Genomic DNA, 21,353 nt, shown 5'->3' on the forward strand with positions numbered 1-21,353 from the left:
CCTGTGGTGTAAATACTCTTGCCATGGTTCATTCTAAGCTAGCTGGGTAATTCCACTGAAGATGGAGTGGGGATGTGTGAGTGATCTTACTCAATTCCTCACTGAAATGTTCTCTATTTACAGGTGTGGAAATGATGTCCTTGATATCTAATTGACCTGTCCAAGGTCATCTGGTTAGTCAGCAGAAGCCACGTATGGCCAGGAGCAGTGCTGTAGGCCAGGGCCCACAGCTCCTCCCCACTTCCACACACATGCCATGGATAGGCAACCAATCTCAGAGACAGGTCCTTCTCAATCCAAATAGCATCAACAGCCTCCAAGAGGCCACTCCTCCTAATCACTCTCCATTTCATCTTCCCACTTTCTCCACTAAATTAACTTCGTTACCACTTCTGAAACCCAAGCTATCAAAAACCCATCATCACCATGGTTTCTTGCCACTCAAGCACCTAGAATGCTCCCTATTTCTATGGAACTCCGAATCAGTCCCCTCCAACCACTACACACTATGGTGCCCTCCACCCATCCGCCACTACTCATCCTTTCTGCAGAGGCAGAGCGTATTACAGTTGAAGGACCACGGGAAAGGACTTGGAGGCAGGGAGCCCGGCTCAAATCCTAGCTCTGCCCTACAGACAGGGTACTCTGGGCAGTCAGTGAGCCCTGTCCCCTCAGTGTCCTCATGTGTAAAAAGAGGGACAATGACAGGGACCCAGCACTGTCCTGAGGAGCACCCCGCACTTGCTCCGAGCAGCTCACAAGCAGAAGCCTGAGCCTATCAGGAGACTCTGGGAAGAGGATATAGTCTGAGGCACCAAAAAAAAGGAAGTATGTTTGCTCAGGTCAATCCTAAAACCTATTGAGACAATGTGTCTCATTCTGAAATAATGTCAATATGCCACATACATGACGTTTACACTACACAGAAACACGAGCGATCTTACTCAATTTCTTACAGATGAGGAAATAATGTCCTTGGTATCTAACAGACCTATCCAAGGTCATCTGGTTAGTCAGTTGAGGCCACATCTGCCCAGGATCAGTGCTCTAGGCCAGGGCCCACGGCTCCTCCCCACTCCCACACGCACGTCAGTCACCTGGGGCTCTGCCAAAGGGCAGCTTCACTAGCTGAGCACAGGGCATCCTCTTCCCTTTTAAACATGGGGACAGATGTGTCCTCTAACCTCTGAGGCTTCCATCTGGAAGTGCCTCACGAGTCAGTGGCTCGAGTTTAGAATGCCGTACCTCCTGGATGCCCCAACCTTTTTTTCCCCTCATTTCTATCTCAGAGAGATTAGATGTCCTGTACAAATTGGATCTGAAAATGATAATAAAATGTAATATAAAACAAGACGAAATAAAATCAGTCTGCACTGGGATGAGCTGTGAAAAACGGGGCTGCTCAAGCCGTCTCCCGTGAGCAGAAGCCGACCACAGATGAAGGCTTCTGCATGAGGAACAAGCAGTCCCCCCAGCCCCTCCCGCAAGTGCGGGCTTGCAGCTCGGGAGTCAGACCCCAGGCACGCAGGCCCCAGGCCATCTGAGGAGCCTGTATAGACCCCTGTGGGTGAAGATCAGGGCCTCACTGCCCTTGGGAAGCGAGCTCTGAGACCCAGCTTTTTAAATAACGAGTACCACTCACCTTCATTCTTATGATAAAAGTTACTCTGTTATAGAAAATTCAGAAAGTAGACATACACAAAAAGAAGCAGACAGAATCAGCCTCTCCCTCCCTCCCATACCCCAAGATAACCAACTTTAGCCAAACAGGATGGACCCCTACTGAATTTCTTCCACCCATACTTATTTAAAAGCCAAATGGTATTTTATGTCCATATCACTATATTTTCTTCTGCACTGCAATTTTTAATAGTGGCATGGTACCCGATTGTCCAGATGGAACATAATCCCCCTTTAACTGCATGTTTTTTGGTCTCCAATTGTCCACCCTTATGAATGATGCTATGAGAAACATTCTGTAGTTTAAAATGTGAACATTCTTAGTGGCTGCCTCGGGATAAACACCCAGAGATGCCACATGCTTTGGGGTCCACATCGCTAGGACTTCCTCTAGAAAGTGCTGTGACTTCCAGGACCACATGCATCATCCCAGAGAAGAGAAAACATACAAAACGTGAAACCCATTCCATCTTTTTCTATTTAAGCATATTTTATCCCCTTTCCAAAAAAGAAACTATCTTGTCAAAGGTAAAGGGACTTGAAGTGTCTGGATAGTTATGAAACCAATGTCCCAGAGAACAGAGCAGAGGGGGAAATGGCACCTCCAACCGTCTCTAAAAGCACCCTCATCCCCTCCCAGGTCAGTCTCAGGCACCAAGTGGACTATGCCACTAGAGTGTCCTAGAATGTAAATTCCCCCACAAGAGAACCACGGCAGGCCCCCACATCCCCACACAGGGCCCAGTGCCTGGTGCATCAGAGGTGCCCAGGACATAAATATTTATAAACTGAATGATTAACGAAAGAGGGGCAGGGCAGTGGAAGAGAGGATTCATCTGTTCCATAATCAAGACCATTACTTCAAGTTTATGATTTATTACCCACCATATCTGGCAAAGGCAGCACCGTCCCCCTCCCCACTGGAGACTGACAAAATGCCTGGTACCATCTGTTAGTGGCTGAAATGCATTCCCACAAACATCCATATGTTGAAGTCCTAGTGCTCAGGACCTCAGAGGGTGACAGTTTGGAAACACTGTCTTTAAAGAAGTCATTAAGTTAAAATGACACCATTAGGGTGGCCCTAATCCAGTATGAGTGGTGTCTTTTTTTTTTTTTGGGAGGCCAGGTCTAAGCTCCTATCCCCAGGCTGGGGTGGGAGGCGGATCTCAGCTCACTTGCAAGCTCCGCCTCCCGGGTTTATGCCATTCTCCTGCCTCAACCTCCCGAGTAGCTGGGACTACAGGCACCCACCACCTCGCCCGGCTAGTTTTTTTGTATTTTTTAGTAGAGACGGGGTTTCACCACATTAGCCAGGATGGTCTCGATCTCCTGACCTCGTGATCCGCCCGTCTCGGCCTCCCAAAGTGCTGGGATTACAGGCTTGAGCCACCGCGCCCGGCCAAGTGGTGTCTTTATAAGAAGGGGAGATTAGGACACAGACACACACAGAGGGGCACCATGTGAGGACACAGGGAGAAAACAGCTGCCTACAGGCCAATGAGAAAGCCCTCAGGTGAATCTAACCCTGCAGACACCCTGATCTCAGCCTTCCAGCCTCCAGGACCGAGGGTGATAAGTGCCCATTGCTGCAGCCACCCAGCGGTGGTGCTTTGTCTTGGCAGCCTGAGCTGACCAAGACGCCATCTGAAAGCTCTGAGATGCCTGGTGGGTGTCTGGGAAATGTTACTGCCAGGAGCAACCTTCAGCTCCCGGGATGGGCAGGTGGCCTGGAGATGCTCACCTGCCGCCCAGCACTACCCTCACTTTACCCTCTCCCAGCAGGAAGCCAGGTTGACTGTGAACAGCAGCAGCAGAGCAAGGAGTGGCATAAGGTGTGGGGCCGGAATGGCCCCTAGACACACGTGGAAACATTGCCTCCTCCTACTGAATGTATGTTAAATAAAAGGGAGGCACAGTGGGGAAAACAATCCAGTAAGTAAAACTGGTTAATGTAACTAGGAAGATTGGACAATTTGATGGGCATGCCAAAATACTGAAGGAGGAGGAACAGCAGGAGCATTGAGACACAAAATATCCAACAACTTTCAGCTCTTCCTCCACCTAGTAACTTCCAATGAAGCTGAAGGAGGATGTGCTCTAAACCAGAGAGGTTTTATGTGCATCATATAACTTAATATTACAGATCTATAGATCCCGCCATGAGAAAATAAGTTTATTGAGCAATTAACTTCAAATTTTATTTTCCAGCTGTTTGTATGTGTCCAGCCTCACTGAAAACGCTGGAGTTGAAAAAAAAAAAAAAAGGGAAAGAGCATATTCCCGCCTTTGGGAAGCTTACGGCGAGATGAGGGGACATGGGTGGGCGTAAATATAAGACAGTGAGCCCTGCATTAAGTGCTGTATGTCGAGAAATGAGTATACTGGAAGCTGAACCAGACTGAGCAAAGCCACATTCGCGTGTGAGTCTTTTCTGCTTACTGGTTGGAATGAAACTGCATCTTGCCCTCCAAGAACCACATAAATGAGGTCACTCCAAAACCACCTCTATAGGCTTCCCACCAACCACGGATCCGCTGTCTCCCTGTTGGTTCCGTGAGACAATATGGAATGCATGCCCTGAGCCAGCTGGCTGGGCTCCACAAAGGAGCACTGGAGAATTGGCTGTCCCTGCTCCCACTGAGGGGCTCAGTCAGCCAAGACTCTAGCAGTGCAAAAGTAGGAACTAGATGAAGACTGAAGGGGCCCAAGGGCCTTCCTCACCACCCCATCCAGGAACATCATTATAACTACTGAGGAGCCGGGCACTGCATGCCCACCGCATGCCTGGAGCCAGCAGGCTGGGCTCTGCAGTCCTGCACTGTGTAGAATCTTCTGTCAAAAGCTGGCCAAATGACCACTGTGTCTGCTCCCAATCCTCCAAACGCTGGTTGTACCAGTTATTGTAATTGCAGAGTTTAATAAAATACTGCAGAAATCAATGAAATGTGAGCAAAAAAAAGATTTGTTACTGCTGTGAACACTGAGGTCTTTGAGAGCCTTGCAGGAGGCAGTCGGTAAAACTCATTAAGTTTCTGTAAGGCAGCTGGGGCAGAGTCCAGAGGATTTCTATGCTCCGATTATTCCTAAGTATCTTTAAGCTTTCGTACACTATAAGGAACCCCAAATGCGAAATTTCAATGGCTCATTGTAGATGTACATTATGTGAAAACAGGACAGGGAACCCCACACCCTGGAGAGAACTCAAAGACAGGATGGGATGGTACGTCAAAGACAGGTGGCTACTTTTAGCTGTTTTCAGACACAATGGAATGCTAAAGTGAAAGGTTCAGGATTCCGCAAGTTAATTGATATTTCAGTTCAATAATCACTTATAAATTCTGATCCCTTTAAATGACAGGTTCTGCCTGGATGTGGAGCCAAATGCGTAGTAAGTGACATGCAAGCAGCAATCACCCTCCTTGTTGCCCCTGCATTAATACCAGTAACGATCACTGTCACAGCAAGTTATTCCACATCCGCTGTATTCCTGACATAATGCAACATGATTTGCTTGTACTCTCTCTCCATCCTTATAGCAGCCTGTTGAGCAAGGAACCCTTATCATCTGCACTTTGTCACTTCATCTAGTTCAAACCCAGGACCAGGCTTGGCCACCTGAGCCCATTTGCAGTGAGGGGAGTGCTAGGACACAGGCCAGGTCTGTCTTAGCTTTCACTCCACCATGAGGGACCATCGACTTTCCTATCTCCCTAGAACTCTAGAACCAAGACTAGATAGCCCGCTGCCCCAATTCCTCCCCCCTGTGCCTCTCTTCTCCATGCCTCTCTGGTTTGTAGGAGAATTGCCCATCATAGGTTCACAGAAGGCAGCCAGAAAGTGGGCTGGGATCTGTTCTCTCAAGATAGTAAGCTCAGGGAAAGAATCATTAAGTGAAAACCTGACAATGGGGCTGTGTTACTATGGACCCTAATCAATACCTAATCAATTACAGTTGATTTTCGTTATTGGAGGTAGTCGTGTTCTATAAAGTCACTGCAAACACTGATTTGACCAACACTGAGCTTCTGTCTCTAGGAGAAATACAGGGTTAGGGTCCTTCGAGCTCTAGTTACAGTGTTTTCACCAACCGATTCATCACATAACCTTGGCCGGGTGCAGTGACTCACACCCGTAATCTCAGCACTTTGAGAGGCCTAGGCGGGTGGATCACCTGAGGTCAGGAGTTCAAGACCAGCCTGGCCAACATGGTGAAACCCCGTCTCTACTAAAAATGTAAAAATTGTCAGGAGTGGTGGCGCATGCCTGTAATCCCGGCTACTCGGGAGGCTGGGGCATGAGAATCTCCTGAACCCGGGAGGCAGAGGTTGCAGTGAACCAAGATCATGCCACAGCACTCCGGTCTGGGTGACAAAGAGAGACCCTAAGTTAATAAATACTGTTGATTCATTAACATGAAACTCTCAGCCATTGGTGCTGTAACTCGCCCCTGAAGGAAGAATTGTCTAACACATGTGCTTTCTCCATCAGGCACAGCACAGTCTTCTTGTGCTGAGGGACACTGGACATCACATCAGCACTGCACTTGCATTTTAAACAGCAAAATCAACAACAGAAGCACAAAAATGGGGGAACTGTAGCACTAAATAGACTATGGGAAGGATGCCTGTCTGTAGTATGAGCTGAAACAAGGAAGAGCTTTACTTGGTTCAGTGTTAGACGGGAACATGCAGGTGGGCAACCCGAATTTTGAGTCTTTCTGCTCATGTCTTCAAATGATCACAAAATTGTCCTTGGTATTGATTTTGGGGTTACAAATAAATTGTATCCAGGAGGCTAATTTGCAAATATGGAATCCACAAATAATGAAAATCAACTGTAATTTAGTCTTTAAATTTGTAGATTTCAAATTGGTAGAAACTTGCCAGTTTCTAATTCTAATGTCCCCACTTAATACACCTGTCACTCTAACATTATTAAAAGGTCCATAATCACGGCCTAGTCTACTCATAATTTTTATCTACCTGACTCTATTTTTTTATTCCTAGGAAGCCTCATGCTGCTACAGAAAGCAAAGCCTTGGAGGAATCCTTCCTCCTGACAAGGAAGCTCCAGGGTGGCAAGTCCATGCTGCAGACGCCTTCTTCTAAAGACATGCACTTCTCTTCCAGATTTATGTTCCCTACCTGAGGACCTCTATTGATTTGGTAATGCCTTACACTGAGAAGCTTAAAGCATTTTCTAGGCAAATACATTGAGGAATCTGGCATCGGAATATTTTCTACAGCACGTATGACAGAAGCCAACAGTCATCTGCCCAGGACGGAAAGGAGAAAGGTGTCAGAGAATGAGAGTTTCTCAGGTGGAAAGAAATCATAAACGTCAGGTCACCCAAACCCCAGAGGCTGCCGAGTTCTCAGTAACCTTATGCCCCCAGCACCCTCAACACCCCCAGGATTGCTCAAGGTGGCCCCGGGTGGCAGCCCCACCCCGGCAAGTCATCTCCTAAAATAGGCTGAACAAACTTCAGCTTGCATCAGAACCACCACGAGGGCATATTAGGAGACAGATTTAGGGGTCCTGTCCCAGAATTTCTGATTCAACAGGTCTGAGGGGGGACAAAGAGTTTGTATTTCTAAGTTCCCAGACTTATGCTGATGCTGCTGGTCTTAGATAACACTCTGAGATCCACTGACCTAATATATTTGTGCATCAGTGTGGTTTATACTAACAACCTTGTCACCACATGCAACGCGGGCTTCATTACTGTATCCTCTGCCATCATTTGCACTCAGTCTCCCAATCACCCTAAGAATGAACACTACAACATAACTTCCAGCCACTTCAATGGCACCAATGATGGGGAGTCAGGACCTCATACAAGTCCAAGTCCATGTTTAACTCTCCCAATTTTCCAAAGTGCTTCGCTCTCTTGAATCACAGTCTGTGCTCACTGAATGCCTGCACTTCGGCCCTACTTCCTTCCATGCACAAAACCTATCAAGGCTGATCTCCCTGGTGAGAGAGTTGTATGATTTTCGCAGGGGGAAAAAAAAAAGTAAAAATATACCTGGCTAGCGTGAAACAACCCTTTATTCAGGATGATTTCTTTAAAGGCTTTATGAAGCAAGTGTTACTGTTTTACAAAGCAGCCTGTGAACTCTGTGCCATGTGTTGACAAACTCAGTGGGTTTTCAGTGAAACATTTCATAAAATAAGACACATTGTAGCACCGCTGAGGGGATATCACCCTGATGTCAACGGCTCAATGCCACACCGGAGACTTGTGGGAAAGTCTTAAGCCATTAGGTCATGGAAGATAACTGTGCAAGAGAGGGAAAGGACACTGGCTTGGGAAACACTGGTGTGTCATATAATAAAAACAGTGACCAGCCAGCCTGAGCTCTGTGCCTGAACACATCTTCTGAGCCCTGCACAACACCCCTGTGAAGTAGAGACACATGGATTAGGAGCCCCAGGTCCCACCACTTGGTTTCCGGTCACCAACCTGTCCCCAAATGAACTGCATCTGTACACCGACACGCCCCCCAACTGTGCCATTTAAAGCTAACCCTAGATATCACATCACTTCATCCATAAATATCTCAGTACATATCTTTAAAAGTCAAGAGCATTTTAAAACATAGAACAAATTACCAGTATTGTGAAGAATAATTCCTTAAAATATCTAATTCATGTTCAAACTTCTCTGCCATAAGTGTTTTGGGGTTGTTTGGATTTCTTCTTACAGTCTGTTACAGTTTGAATTGGGATCTGAATAAAGTCTTATGATGTTTATTTAATATGTCACTTCAGTTCCTTTTTTTTTTTGATACGGAGCCTCTGTCGCCCAGGCTGGAGTGCAGTGGTACAATCTCGGCTCACTGCAACCTCCACCTCCTGGGTTCAAGCCATTCTTCTGCCTCAGCCTCCCAAGTAGCTGGGATTACAGGCGCACACCACCACGACCGGCTAATTTTTGTATTTTTAGTAGAGACGGGGTTTCACCCTGTTGGCCAGGCTGGTCTCAAACTCCTGACCTCAAATGATCCGCCCGCCTTGGCCTCCCAAAGTGCTGAGATTACAGGCATGAGCCACAGTACCCAGCCCAGTTCCTTTTCCTTTCTCCTCTTTTTGCAATTTTTTTGAAAAAGACGGGGGTTGTTTCTACCCAGTAGAATTCCCTCTGCCCTGGATTTCGCTGAGCCCTGCAGTGTGGCTTCACAGATGTCCTGGCCCCTGGACTTCCTGTCAGTTGCAGATGGAGCTGAGGCTGGGTCTGATTCTGATTTGATTCTGGTGAGGACTCGGCTGGGGTTAGGACTTGGCCGTGTACTTCCTGAGAGGAGGCTTACAACCCTATGACCCGTAGTCTAACTCCCCTTTTGTGATAGTGGAGGTTACAGAGGACCACAGCCTGGAACCAGACAGTCATTTATTAGGAGTTTGGAAAGGGCACTGTGTTAACCCTATCACATTTTCAAGGTTGATTAGCTGGAATTCCTCTTTCAATACAACTTTCCCTCTTCCTTTATTTGGAAACTCCGAAGAACAGTTCCCAGAGGTTAAATGGTCGATTGCTTCTCTTTATTTACCTAGGGACTGCTGTGGTGGTGATGGTGGTAATGGTGATGGTGATGATGGTGGTGGTGATGGTATAAGTAGTACTTCTGAAAGCCTGTTGTATACATTAGAAAATTACATCTGTGTCCAAAGTACAAAGCTAACAGCTATTACAACCTGGATGCAAGTACAGCCTGCCCCTGTGAAGTCCCTCATCTTCCATGACCCCAGGTTCTCTTCAAATTCCATTATTTCTGGAAAGACAGGCCACAGGGCTACCCCAGGGCCTGAGGGCCAGAGAGGACGGGATGAGGAGTGCTGGTGGTCATCATGCTGGAAAACGAAGTGTTAGTGAAGTAGAGAAAACTTTCTACTAAAGTAGAAAATACTCATGCAATTAAACATGTTTCTCCTTATTCTTTCTTTACAATTGAGCCTCCTAATAGGATAAGGTTTCTGGCACGGACTTTTTTTTTTTTTTTTTTTTTTAACAAAAATTGTTTCCTAATACTCTCGGGAAAGTGCATATTTTAAACAAACCTGTTATAAATGCACCAAGAGAATGAGACAATTATCACAGCAGCTATGAGGACCAGGAGCCCATGAAGTTTCAGATTTTGAGGGCAATAGTTGCCCTGCTGCTGGCAGACTGACACTCAGACTTGGGTCCCCAGAAACACACAGCACGAGTGAAGTTTCTGCCCAAAAAGCTCAAGATGCCTTCAGAGACCTGAGGAAACCGCCACGGCACCTGCTTCTCTAAACAAGGACTATTGAGCCACAGGACACCACAAATTCATAGCCCTGCAACCCCCATATTTGAAGATAAGAAAACAGAAGGTTAGAGAACAAGGCCATGTATAACAGGAGCAGCCTGAGCCTAGGCCCCGGCTCCTGGACCAAGCCAGCTCCCTCCCACGGCGCCCGCCGGCTGTCCCCCAAGTGGATGTAGGTTGGGGATGTTGTTGTGCGCGGTTTTCTAGATAGGTATCCCTTTTGCAGGTAAAATATACTCAGGTAAAATAAATAATGTTCCAGTCGAATGCCTCCCCTGACCTGGAATCTGTAACGCCTCCTTGTCACACGCCAACTTCTCTCCAACTGCAGACATTAAAAAAAAAAAAAAATTCAGGCCAGGCACAGCGGCTCAGACCTGTAATCCCAGCACTTTGGGAGGCCAAGGCAGGCAGATCACAAGGTCAGGAGATCGAGACCATCCTGGTTAACATGGTGAAACCCTGTCTCTACTAAAAAAATACAAAAAAATTAGCCAGGCACGGTGGCGGGCACCTGTAGTCCCAGCTACTCAGGAGGCTGAGGCAGCAGAATGGCGGGAACCAAGGAGGCAGAGCTTGCAGTGAGCGGAGATGTGCCACTGCACTCCAGCCTGGATGACACAGCGAGACTCCGTCTCAAAAAACAAAAACAAAAAAAATTAATTAAAAAAAAAAAAAAAAAGAAGCACTTTGGTAAGATGAGGCAGGCAGATCACTTGAGATTCAGGAGTTCAAGACCAGCCTGGTCAACACAGTGAAACCCCATCTCTACTAAAAATACAGTAATTAGACCAGGCACGGTGGCTCACACCTGTAATCCCAGCACTTTAGGAGGCTGAGGCAGGCAGATTACCTGAGGTCAGGAGTTCAAGACCAGCCTGGCCAACATGGTGAAACCCCATCTCTACTAAAAATACAAAAATTATCCCGGTGTGGTGGCGCACGCATATAATGCCAGCTACTCGGGAGGCTGAGGCATGAGAATCACTTGAACCCAGGAGACGGAGGTTGCAGTGAACCGAGATCACATCACTGTACTCTAGCTTGGGAGACAGAGGAAGACTGTGTCTCAAAAAAAAGAAAAAAAAAAAAAATCAGTATTTAATGTTCCCCTTCAGTAATTACTGCTATTTCCTGAACCAATCACACATAGCCACTGCCTTCAAGGGCCAGTCCGTATTTAAAATGTGTGACTACTGCTGAAAGAAATCAGAGAAAACACAAGCAAATGGGAAAACATCCCAGGCTCGTGAACTGGAAGAAATGGCCACACTATCGAAAGCAATTTATAGATTCAATGCTATTCCTATCAAACTACCAACATTATTCTTCACAGAATTAGAAAAATACATTGTAAAACTCATATGGAACCAAAAAAGAGCCAAAACAGCCAAAGCAATCCTAAGCAAGAAAGAACAAAGCCATCACATTATTCAACTTCAAACTATGCTACAACGCTAATGTAACCAAAACAGTACGGTACCGGTACAGAAACAGACACATAAACCAACTGAACAGAAGAGAAAACAGAAATAAAGCTGCACACTTACAACCATCTGATCTTCGACAAGGCCAACAAAAACAAGCAATGGGGAAAGGACACCTTATGGAATAAATAGTGCTAGGATAACTGGCTAGCCATATACAGAAGAATGAATCCAGACCCTTACCTTTCACCATATATAAAAACTAACCCAGGATAGATTACAGATTTAAATGTAAGTCCTCAAACTATAAAAATCCTGGAAAAAAACTTAAGAAATACCCTTATCGACACCAGCCTTGGGCAAAGAATTTATGGCGAAGTCCCCAAAAGTAATTGCAATGAAAACAAAAATTGACAAGTGGGAGCTAATTAAACTAAAGAACTTCTGCATAACAAAATAAACTATCAGTGGAGTAAACAGATATCCTACAGAATGGATGAAAATATTCACAAACTATGCATCCAACAAAGGTTGAATATCTCACACCATAGGTTGAATATCTCACACCAGTCAGAATGGCTATTACTAAAAAGTCAAAAAACAACAGACAGAGAAAAGGAATGCTTGTACACTGCTGGTGAAAAAGTAAATGAGTTCAGCCACTGTGGAAAGCAGTGTGGAGATTTCTCAAATAACTTAAAACAGAACTACTATTCAACCCAGCAATTCCCTTGTGGGTATATACCCAAAGAAATATAGATCATTATAGCAAAAAGACACATGCACTCATATGTTCATCACCATGCTATTCACAATAGCAAACACATAGAATCAATCTAAGTGACATTAAGCGTTGGCTGGATAAAGAAAATGTGGTACAGGCTGGGCGCAGTGGTTCATGCCTGTAATCCCAACACTTTGAACGGCCAGGGAGGGCAGATTACTTGAGGTTAGGAGCTAGAGACCAGCCTGACCAACATGGTGAAACACTGTCCCTGATAAAAATATAAAAGTTAGCCAGGCATAATGGCAGGCACATGTAATCCCAGTTACTCAGAAGGCTAAGGCAGAAGAAACGCTTGAACCCGGGAGGCAGAGGTTGCAGTGAGCCGAGATCGTGCCACTGCACTTCAGCCTGGGCAACAGAGTGAAACTCTGTCTCAAAAAAAATGTGGTGCATATACACCATGGAATACTACAAACCCATAAACAAGAATGAAATCATGTCCTTTGCAGCAACATGGATGGACACAGATGTCATAACCCTAGACAAATTAACACAGGAACAGAAAACCAAACACCACATGTTCTCACATGAGAACATGGGAGGTCAACACTGACCACATGTGAACATAAACATGCGAACAGTAAACACTGGGAAGTGCCCAAGTGAGCAGAGTGGGAGAGGGACATGGGTTGAAAAACCACCTATTGGGTACTATGCTCCTTACCTGGGTCCAGTACACCTGGGTAACAATCCTACACTTGTACGCTCTACATCTACAATAAAAGCTGAAATTTTTAAACAACTTTAAAAACCTTAAAATAAATAAGTAAAACATGTGACTGCTCTAGAATCTGTGTCATAAAAGAAAAGAAATCCCACTCAACCTGATTTTTCTTGTCCGCAGTAGACGTCCAGCCATCAGACTTGGCAGCATTCATTCATTCGACACATTGCTTACAGGTGCATCCAGGGACCATACCACAGTATATCAGCCGAAGGTGCCTTTGGTGCGTCCAGCCCTGACCCAGCCCACCTGTCACTTTAGGAGGAGAGTCCCCAGCGCAGAGAAATGCAGCAACCCTGAACCACAGATGCAGGTAATGGTCAGGGCTGGTGAGAATCCAGCGCCTGTGAGCCACACACCTGCAGCCCAGGCCTCCTAGCCGGGGTGGGTTTTTAATCATTAGCCAAGGCTTTGTGCTCCTGGGTGGATGTAAGCTGACACCGGGGTTAATATGTTCCCTGCTGTTGACCGTTCACAATTCCCTCCACCTGCAGAGGCGGGACAATAGCTTCAGGAACAGTATCCAACCCACCACTTTCAAATTCCAGCTACAAAGGGAGAGCGCCTGCTTGTGTGAGGCTCACATTGACGGGTGTTTTTTTGTTGTTGTTTTGTTTTTGTTTTTTTTTTAATGTGTTGAAGGTTTTTCCCTCTTTCTCAGCAGGTCAGTGAACTGAGACCTGCGGACTCCCGGCTGTGGATGAGAAGTCTGCCTGAAGGGAAGGCCAAGGCTGCCGGGAAGCCTCCTCACTGGGTCTGAGTTCCCAGAAACCCTTTGGAAATAGCTAAAGGCCTGGATGTTATTTTAGGTGTGGGAGGAGACTGTGAAATCAAAGGAAAAGTATGGATCAAAGTTTAGCCTGTGGGGAGAGAGGGTGAGGGTGGGGGTGCCACAACCCACAGGCCTCAGTCCCAGAAGTCTGTGCCCACAGGGTCATGAAGGCCTCACCAGGCAACTGTGCAGATGCCGTGGGGAGCAGCTGGAAACAGAGGCCGGGACCAAGGGCAGGGGCCATCCTGGTAACCATCTCGCCGTCTCTGTCTCTGGGAACTGGGCTGAGCTCTGAAGGGCAGCCGTCCTGGGTCCCACTCACCCATGGAGTCGTTCAGGATGGAGTGGAAGGGGGTCTTCCCTTCCAACCTGGGCTCCTAGTGACTTAGGGCCTGACCCCTGCAGGCAGCTCCAGGGCGCCCGCGGGCCCTGTCAGCCTTTCCTGGAAGAGTCCTGGGGTGATGGAAACCTCACAATTCTGCCCAATTCGAATGACAGTTTATCACCAGAAGCTCCTCTTTTAAACAAGTTCCACTAACATCTTCTGCTGTTTCTCTGCCCATTCTCAAAGTCTGTTCCATCTGAGCAGGATGCAGCAGTTTGGAGAAGGGGCCTCGGCCAGCCTTTCCCAGGAGCCACCTCCCTCTCGGGTGGCCACTAGGTACCAGCTCCTCGCAGTGCATGTCTCCACCCAGATGAGGCTGGAGCGCCATGGGCCAAAAAGGAGTTCCAGAAATGCCTGAGGAACAACTAATCAATATGAAAGAAGGGAAGGGATGCATCCCATTGTATTAATTTTCTAAGGCTGCTGTAAAGTACTATAAAGTGGGAGGCTTCAAACAAGGCATGTGTTCTCTCTCTCGCAGATGCAGGGGCTGGAAGTCTGAAACCAAGGCGGCAGGAGCTCTCTCCCTCTTAGAGCCCAGGGGAGGATCTGTCCCTGCCTCTTCCACCTTCTCAGGCTGCCACAATTGGTAGGGTTCCTTGGCTTGCAGACCCGTGGCTCCAGCCTCTGCCTCTGTCATCACTTGGCTTTCTCCCCGTGTCTGCGTCCTCTCCTCTTCTTACAAGAACCCAGTCATGGAAATCAGGCCCAATCTAACCCAGCATGACCTCATCTCCATCATCATTCCAAGTAAGGTCACATTCAGGGGTTTCAGGTGGACATGAATTTCAGGGGAACACAACTCAACCCCTGTATCTCCCCTACAGATGGTTCTCTGGGTCTGTGAGAAGTTGGGATGCCCTGCTGAGTGTTCCAGGTCGAATATTCTTCTCACTGCACGCTCTTTCCTTACCTGCAGGGCTAGGTGTGAGTGTCACTGGGAAAGGAGCCCACTGGCTTGCCCTTCTTCACTGGTACCCATTGTGTGTGCCCACCAAGAGAAAGGCACGTGCACAAGGAAATAGGGAGACACTTTCAAAGGGGTGAAATGCACAGAAATCTGAGAGCAGTCCAGGACTGTGACCCTAAACTTGCTCCCTGGCAGCTCCCTACACAGGCCTTACAGTTGATTCGCCTAAGCCACTCTCTAGAGGTTGGAGGCGTCTAGACCAGAAGGCGCAGGTGTGCCGTGGGAACAGGAAGCCCTAGCCCACATCTCCGCACATCTTCAGCCTGTCCTACTCCCTCTCACAGCGTAAATCCCAGACACTCCTGTTGGTCTTCACTTGTTCCAAAGCAACAGAGAACCATCCTGCAACACATCCACACCCTCTCAGGGCTGAGGTCATGGGGAGTGATGAGGCAGGACCCTGAGCCATTGCTGTTCAGGACGCAGCAGCTGGGAGATGAGGCTGCGGCTCATCCCCCAACAACGATGCACCCTCCAGAGGGGCACTGGGTGAGAAGGAGACGGATTCACAGTGCTGGCGCCACCCCTTCCCCACCTTCTGCTGAGCGACCTCACCCGCATCCAGCCCTCCCAATCTGGGTGTGATCACCCACGCAGCCCTCCTCCCACCTGACTGCTCAGCATCCACACCCATTGTCCTCCACGGTGCCCCGCCAATGCCCGAATGCTGCGTGCAGAGGCTAACTAAACACCACTCTATGATGACTGAGTGTCAAGGTAAGATCTGGGGAATGCAGTATCAGTTTTTTGTTTGTTTGTTTGTTTGTTTATTTGAGACGGAGTCTCGCTCTGTTGCCCAGGCTGGAGTGCAGTGGCGCAATCTCGGTTTACTGCAACCTCCGCCTCCCGGATTCACGCCATTCTCCTGCCTCAGCCTCCCAAGCAGCTGGGACTACAGGCGCCTGCCAACACACCCGGCTAATTTTTTGTATTTTTTGTAGAGACGGGGTTTCACCGTGATAGCCGGGATGGTCTCGATCTCCTGACCTCATGATCCGCCTGCCTCGGCCTCCTAAAGTGCTGGGATTACAGGTGTGAGCCACCGCGCCCGGCCCTGTTTGTATTTTTATTTCTGGGTCTCGCTTGACCTTTGCCAAAGCCACAGATGTTGAGTTTGGCTCTTCTGACCAAATGGAACACCAGGACGCTGATCCAACAGGATCCTTGAAACTTTTCTCTCTGCTTCCTGGAGATCAGAGAGATTAAGGAGCAAGGACATTTGTGTATCTCCATTGACTTAATATAATTCAATTTCACTGTGACTCTGGTCAAATATGTTTGCATGAAGGCTCCTGATGAGACACACAGAATCTGAAAGGGGCAGCGGTGGATCCAGACACCACGTGCATGCATACATACACGTGTAGGTGATCTTCAGCCGAGACTCTGCTGTGGTGTACAGACCTGTGACTGTGTTTCTTAAGTTTACCGCAGTGGCGGAAACAATCTATAAGCAGGAAATAACCAGTGTCCAATCAAATACCTGGACTTACGGGCCGTGAGGACAAGAAACACATACCAACAGACTTGCGGGAAGCCTTCTGTGACAACATGCATGCAGAGACCGACCCACATAGGTCAGCTGGGTCCACTGTCCCAGATCATGGGATGCTCAGCTCACTAAGCCCCCCACCCGATAGTTTACATGTGGAAAGCGTGGGTGTTTTGTTTGAAATTTGCTTAATTTTTCTGTAAAATAAAATGGAGATCATTAAAGTGATTTCATTTATCTGAAGCTCCTCATCCATTTGGTCAGCATTCTTTCTGAAAGAATCCAATAGCTTCATGAGACTCCATCACGGCCACTGGGGCAGAGGCAAGGATGGCAGCACATGACCTGCACAGACTTCCTGATAGTCACATCTGTCCTGTCCTTGTGCTGGCTGGTCTTGATGCTCTGGTCACTTCCTCTGTCTGGCTTTCTGAGTTCAAGCAAAACATACTGAGCAAAGTCTCAACACACGCACACACAACACAAACAAAAAACCTCACACACAATGCCACACACAACACACAAAACAGCATACACAAAACACCTCACACACAACACACACAAAGCACCTTATAAACACACATCGCAATACACAAAACACTTCACACACAACACACACACAAAGCACCACACACAACACATGAACATACACAGCACACACACCTCGCACAACACACATAACACACACAAAACACCTCATAACACACACAAACCACTTCACACACAACACATACACAAAACACTTCACACAACACATAAACACAACACACACATCTCACACGCTACATACACAACACACACACTGCAACACACAAACACCTCACACATAATACACACACAACACAGACATGTACACACACACACCTCACACACAACACACCTCAGCACCACACACACAGCACAACACACACACCTCACACACAACACATGACAGACACACCTCACACACAAAACAAACACCTCACACACAACACTTCACACACAGCACACACACACTGCAACATACACAAAAAACACCTCACACACACGTAACACTTACACACAATACAATACACACAAAACACACAAGACACACAACACACACAAAACACTACACACATTGGAACACTCAAAGCACCTCACACTCAACACACAACACACACACCTCACACAACACACGACAGACAACTCACAAACACACAAAAAACACACCACACACACCCACGTACAACACACACACTGCATCACACAACACACAAACACAGCATACACAAAACACCTCACGCCACAGCCCACAGGCACACGCACCTTGCACACACAGCTGTGCAAAGGTGGAGTGTGAGCTCCAGCCTCAGGCTGAAATGTGAGCCCTGCGGTCACCTTGGAGGGAAGCAGCCCGCTGGCCTCAGGTTAGGTGAACCAAGAGAAGCACCGCCCTGATGACTCAGCCACTATTCTTACCCAACCCCTCTTCCGGGGCCACAGACCACAATGGCCAAGGCCAAGCAAGAACAATCACAGCGTGAGAGCAGGCAGCTGGCGCGGGCTCCGGACCTGCCCAGAGCTGGATCAGGCACTGCCCTGAACCCTCCCACACTGGAGGCGGCCACCAGAAGGCGGGGACACCGGTCTCCTTCAAGGACAGTAGCCCCGCTGTAAACAGGCGGCACTTCCCTGGGGCAGGCCAGGCCCTCCCTGGAAGCAGGCTGGCTGTGGGCTACCCAGGAGGCCGGGGAGCGGGGCGTGGGGGGTGGGAGGCGTAGAGTGGGTCCCACACATGGCTTCAGGGTGTCCTAGTGAAGGCTGCCCTGCACCTGAGGGCACCAAGATTTGCTGGTATGAATCAGTTGCTTGCAGAGGGTATGAAGGTAAACACAGGGAGGAAAAAAACAAGGACACTGCCCTTGAACTTCAATCAAAAGCTGTGGGGCCACCATTTGGACCACTGTTAGGCTGCAGCATCATGAAAAGATCCTGCAAACCTGCACCTACCAAGGACAGACTCGCATGTGCCCTTGTTCTGACCGTGGTGGTGCCTCCAAGTCTGCAAATGCGGGATCACAGGAATCATCTACTGTAAGTGTCTGTCATCGATATCCTCACCCTCAGGAAGCAGGGGACACGCTCTGGAACTCATCAGACTGGTTCTCTCCGTCAGGAGAACCAGATCAACAATGAATGGCACACAGCAGAGGCTGTGGGCACCAGAAGAACCGCGCTGCCAAGTCACCTTCACAGGACAACCAAACAGGCTCTTCCCTACACACCACGTGTCTTCCCTGTGTCACACCAGCACGGAGGATCTAAGCATGTTATTTCATTCGATCCTGGCAGTGACCCCGAGAGGAGCTGGTGGCACCCTCATTTTACAGAAGAGGAAAGTGGAGCCTAGAAAACTGAAAGAACTCCATTCAAGGCCACACAGCTCACTAGTGTCATAGCCGGGATGGGACTCAGCCCAAATCTAGTCCATGCTCACACCTACTACTACATTCTGTGTGTGCATGCCTGTGTGTGCATGTGAGCACATGCATGTACACATACATGCAGACGTAGAGAGCAGCTGGACCACAGGCTGTGACTCCACTGTAAGGAGCCCGGCCACCTCTCCCAGCCTTAGGGACAGCAGTTACCTGAGCAATGGTGAAGCATTCTCTCTATGACCGAGCAGACCACAGCCCACGGAAAGGTAATGTAAGCAGATGAGAAAGACACCAATTGTCCCTTTATAGTTCGAAAAGCCAGAGGTCCCAATGAGGCTATGCTTGCCTCCGACATCCCTCCAAAATCCAGTGCCAATAGCTTGCCTCTGACATCCCTCCAAAATCCAGTGCCAATAGCTTGCCTCTGACATCCCTCTCCAGCATCCAAAACAGCTAGCTTGCCTCTGACATCCCTCCAAAATCATTCCGCTTGACTGGTGGAGAGGTGGCGCATGCCCCTGATGCCTTAGTCTACACCCTTCATAATTTCCCTCATCGCACATTTTCTCTGCTGATCCTTATTTCTTCCCACCTTCCAGAAAGGCACATGCCAATCATTGTGGTTTCCTTTTTACACTGGCTCCCAGGAAGCTCCAACCCTGTGTCCGTCCATGTAACATCCACTAAGTTGACATTCACAAAGGGAAGTTTGCCTCCCAGCTCCTTTCTCAACAACACTATGTGCCGCTTTTGAGTCCATGAATTAATCTAACCTCATATTCCACTTTTGTAAGCTGCTGCAATAAACAAACAGAAGATTCTGCTACCAGGAATAGGAAAACGAACATCACAGGTAAATAGCCACAGGTTCAATGCACCACCATCACAGAAAATGTTCCTTCTCCCTTGTGTCTTAAATGCCCCGGGGAGCCACAAAGGCACCCTATGCCTGCAGACAAAGGACCCTCACACAGTATAACGTCATTAAGGTGACAGACACCCTTACAGTCCTGTCGTGGGAAGCCAGCAGGCAAGTACCACTGGCATGGTTCATCACCGCCTTCTTTCTGCCCCACCAGGGAATTAGGCCCAAGGGATTCAAAACAATCATGCCCTCAGCCAGTGCAACTCCAGGAATTTTGACAGACCCGGCAGCTCACCTCGATAAAACATGCTGGGATGAAGCTATTCTAGAACCTCTCCAAAGGGGTCACGCCCCTCAGGTTAGCTACAGAGCAAAGGCAGGCGCTGGGGGTGGGTACAGGTGCCAGGTGAACTCCAGGTGTGGGAGGGGCCTCCAGCACAGGACAGAGCAGAAGGGCAGCCAGGTCTGAGGGCAGGTCACAGAGGGCCATGCAGGGGCACTGACACCCCAGAGAACAGAAGCCACTTAGTGTCTGGGTGATGTGGGAGTTTCTTCACTTTTCTGAGCTCCAGCAGGTGAGGGAGGGCAGGGCATCTGAGACAGAATAGGTACTCAATGAATGGTAACAAAGAAAAAAAAAAAAAAAAAACAGCTATCAGGTGACCTGGCCAGGTCCCACAGGGCACAGTGACACCCCAGGTGACATCAGGGATGTCAGTATTATCTGAAAGCAATTTCATGCCCATCCAAAATGCCAGGGATCACAGTGCCAGAAGACTCAGCCCAAACAGGATCAGGAAAGAAGAAAAAGATTCTGTGCTTTCTGCCCCGAGAAGCCACACTGTGCAGGTGGAAACCCTGCCGCCCGAGCTCCACTAAATAGGAGGGTCTGCTTCTATAAGGCCACCCAGCAGGGAGGCAGAAGAGTGCTCAGGCCGGGCTGGGCTGCCACATCCATCCTTCCATTTACTCCTCCACGCCAGGAGGAAGACAGCACTGCACTGTTTAGGGGAGAAAGCTCCATGCAAAATAAAGATGTGAGGGAACCAGGTGTCTTGGCATCAAAGGCTCACCAACAAATCTGATGGCAAGGGACTGTCTACGAGGTGGGAGAGCCTCAGCTACCACCAGGAAAACAGGTTTCAGCTAGGACCTCGGGACAGGCACACAGCTCTGGGGCCACCGGGGCCTATGACAAACCTGAGGAAATCAGTCACAAACCGCAGCCTGTCAAAACCAAGCATAAAGACACGCCCCCAAGCTCCCCACGCCCCCCGCCACCGCACCCACCCGTAGGGGGTGAGTGCCACCGAAGAATGGAGTGAGAGTGGACCACAGGCCTGGGGACACAGCTGAGGCCAGCAAGGATGGCCGGGCAGGCGCCCACCCCGGATGGCCCCACACCACCACATGGGGAGAGCAGCCCAAAAGGCAGGCATTGCCAAGGCCACCCCGACTGCACGCCCACAGGCTGATCCCTGCCCCAGTTTCAGCTCACAGCCAGGATTCCCACACTTGAGCTGATCAACCTTGCCAGAGGGTTTGTTAA

At 48.5% G+C, this 21,353-nt stretch overlaps 1 protein-coding gene across 16 annotated transcripts in view; it reads right to left on the reverse strand.

Annotated features, from left to right (window-relative positions):
- The window catches only part of TNS3 (tensin 3), a 309,033-nt gene that overhangs the window by 179,195 nt on the left and 108,485 nt on the right, over positions 1 to 21,353 (reverse strand). Inside the window, exon 1 of one of the 16 annotated variants that reach the window (XM_031665394.1) lies at positions 13,019 to 13,597. The exons of the other annotated variants lie outside the window; for them this stretch is intronic. Within the exon in view, the coding sequence (XP_031521254.1) occupies positions 13,019 to 13,072 (54 nt within the window). The 5' untranslated portion in view covers positions 13,073 to 13,597. Of the gene's footprint in view, positions 1 to 13,018; positions 13,598 to 21,353 lie in introns of those variants that run through there. 16 annotated transcript variants of the gene reach the window in all.

This window comes from Papio anubis, chromosome 4 (genome assembly GCF_008728515.1).
Source record: "Papio anubis isolate 15944 chromosome 4, Panubis1.0, whole genome shotgun sequence".
NCBI classification, from domain to species: domain Eukaryota; kingdom Metazoa; phylum Chordata; class Mammalia; order Primates; family Cercopithecidae; genus Papio; species Papio anubis.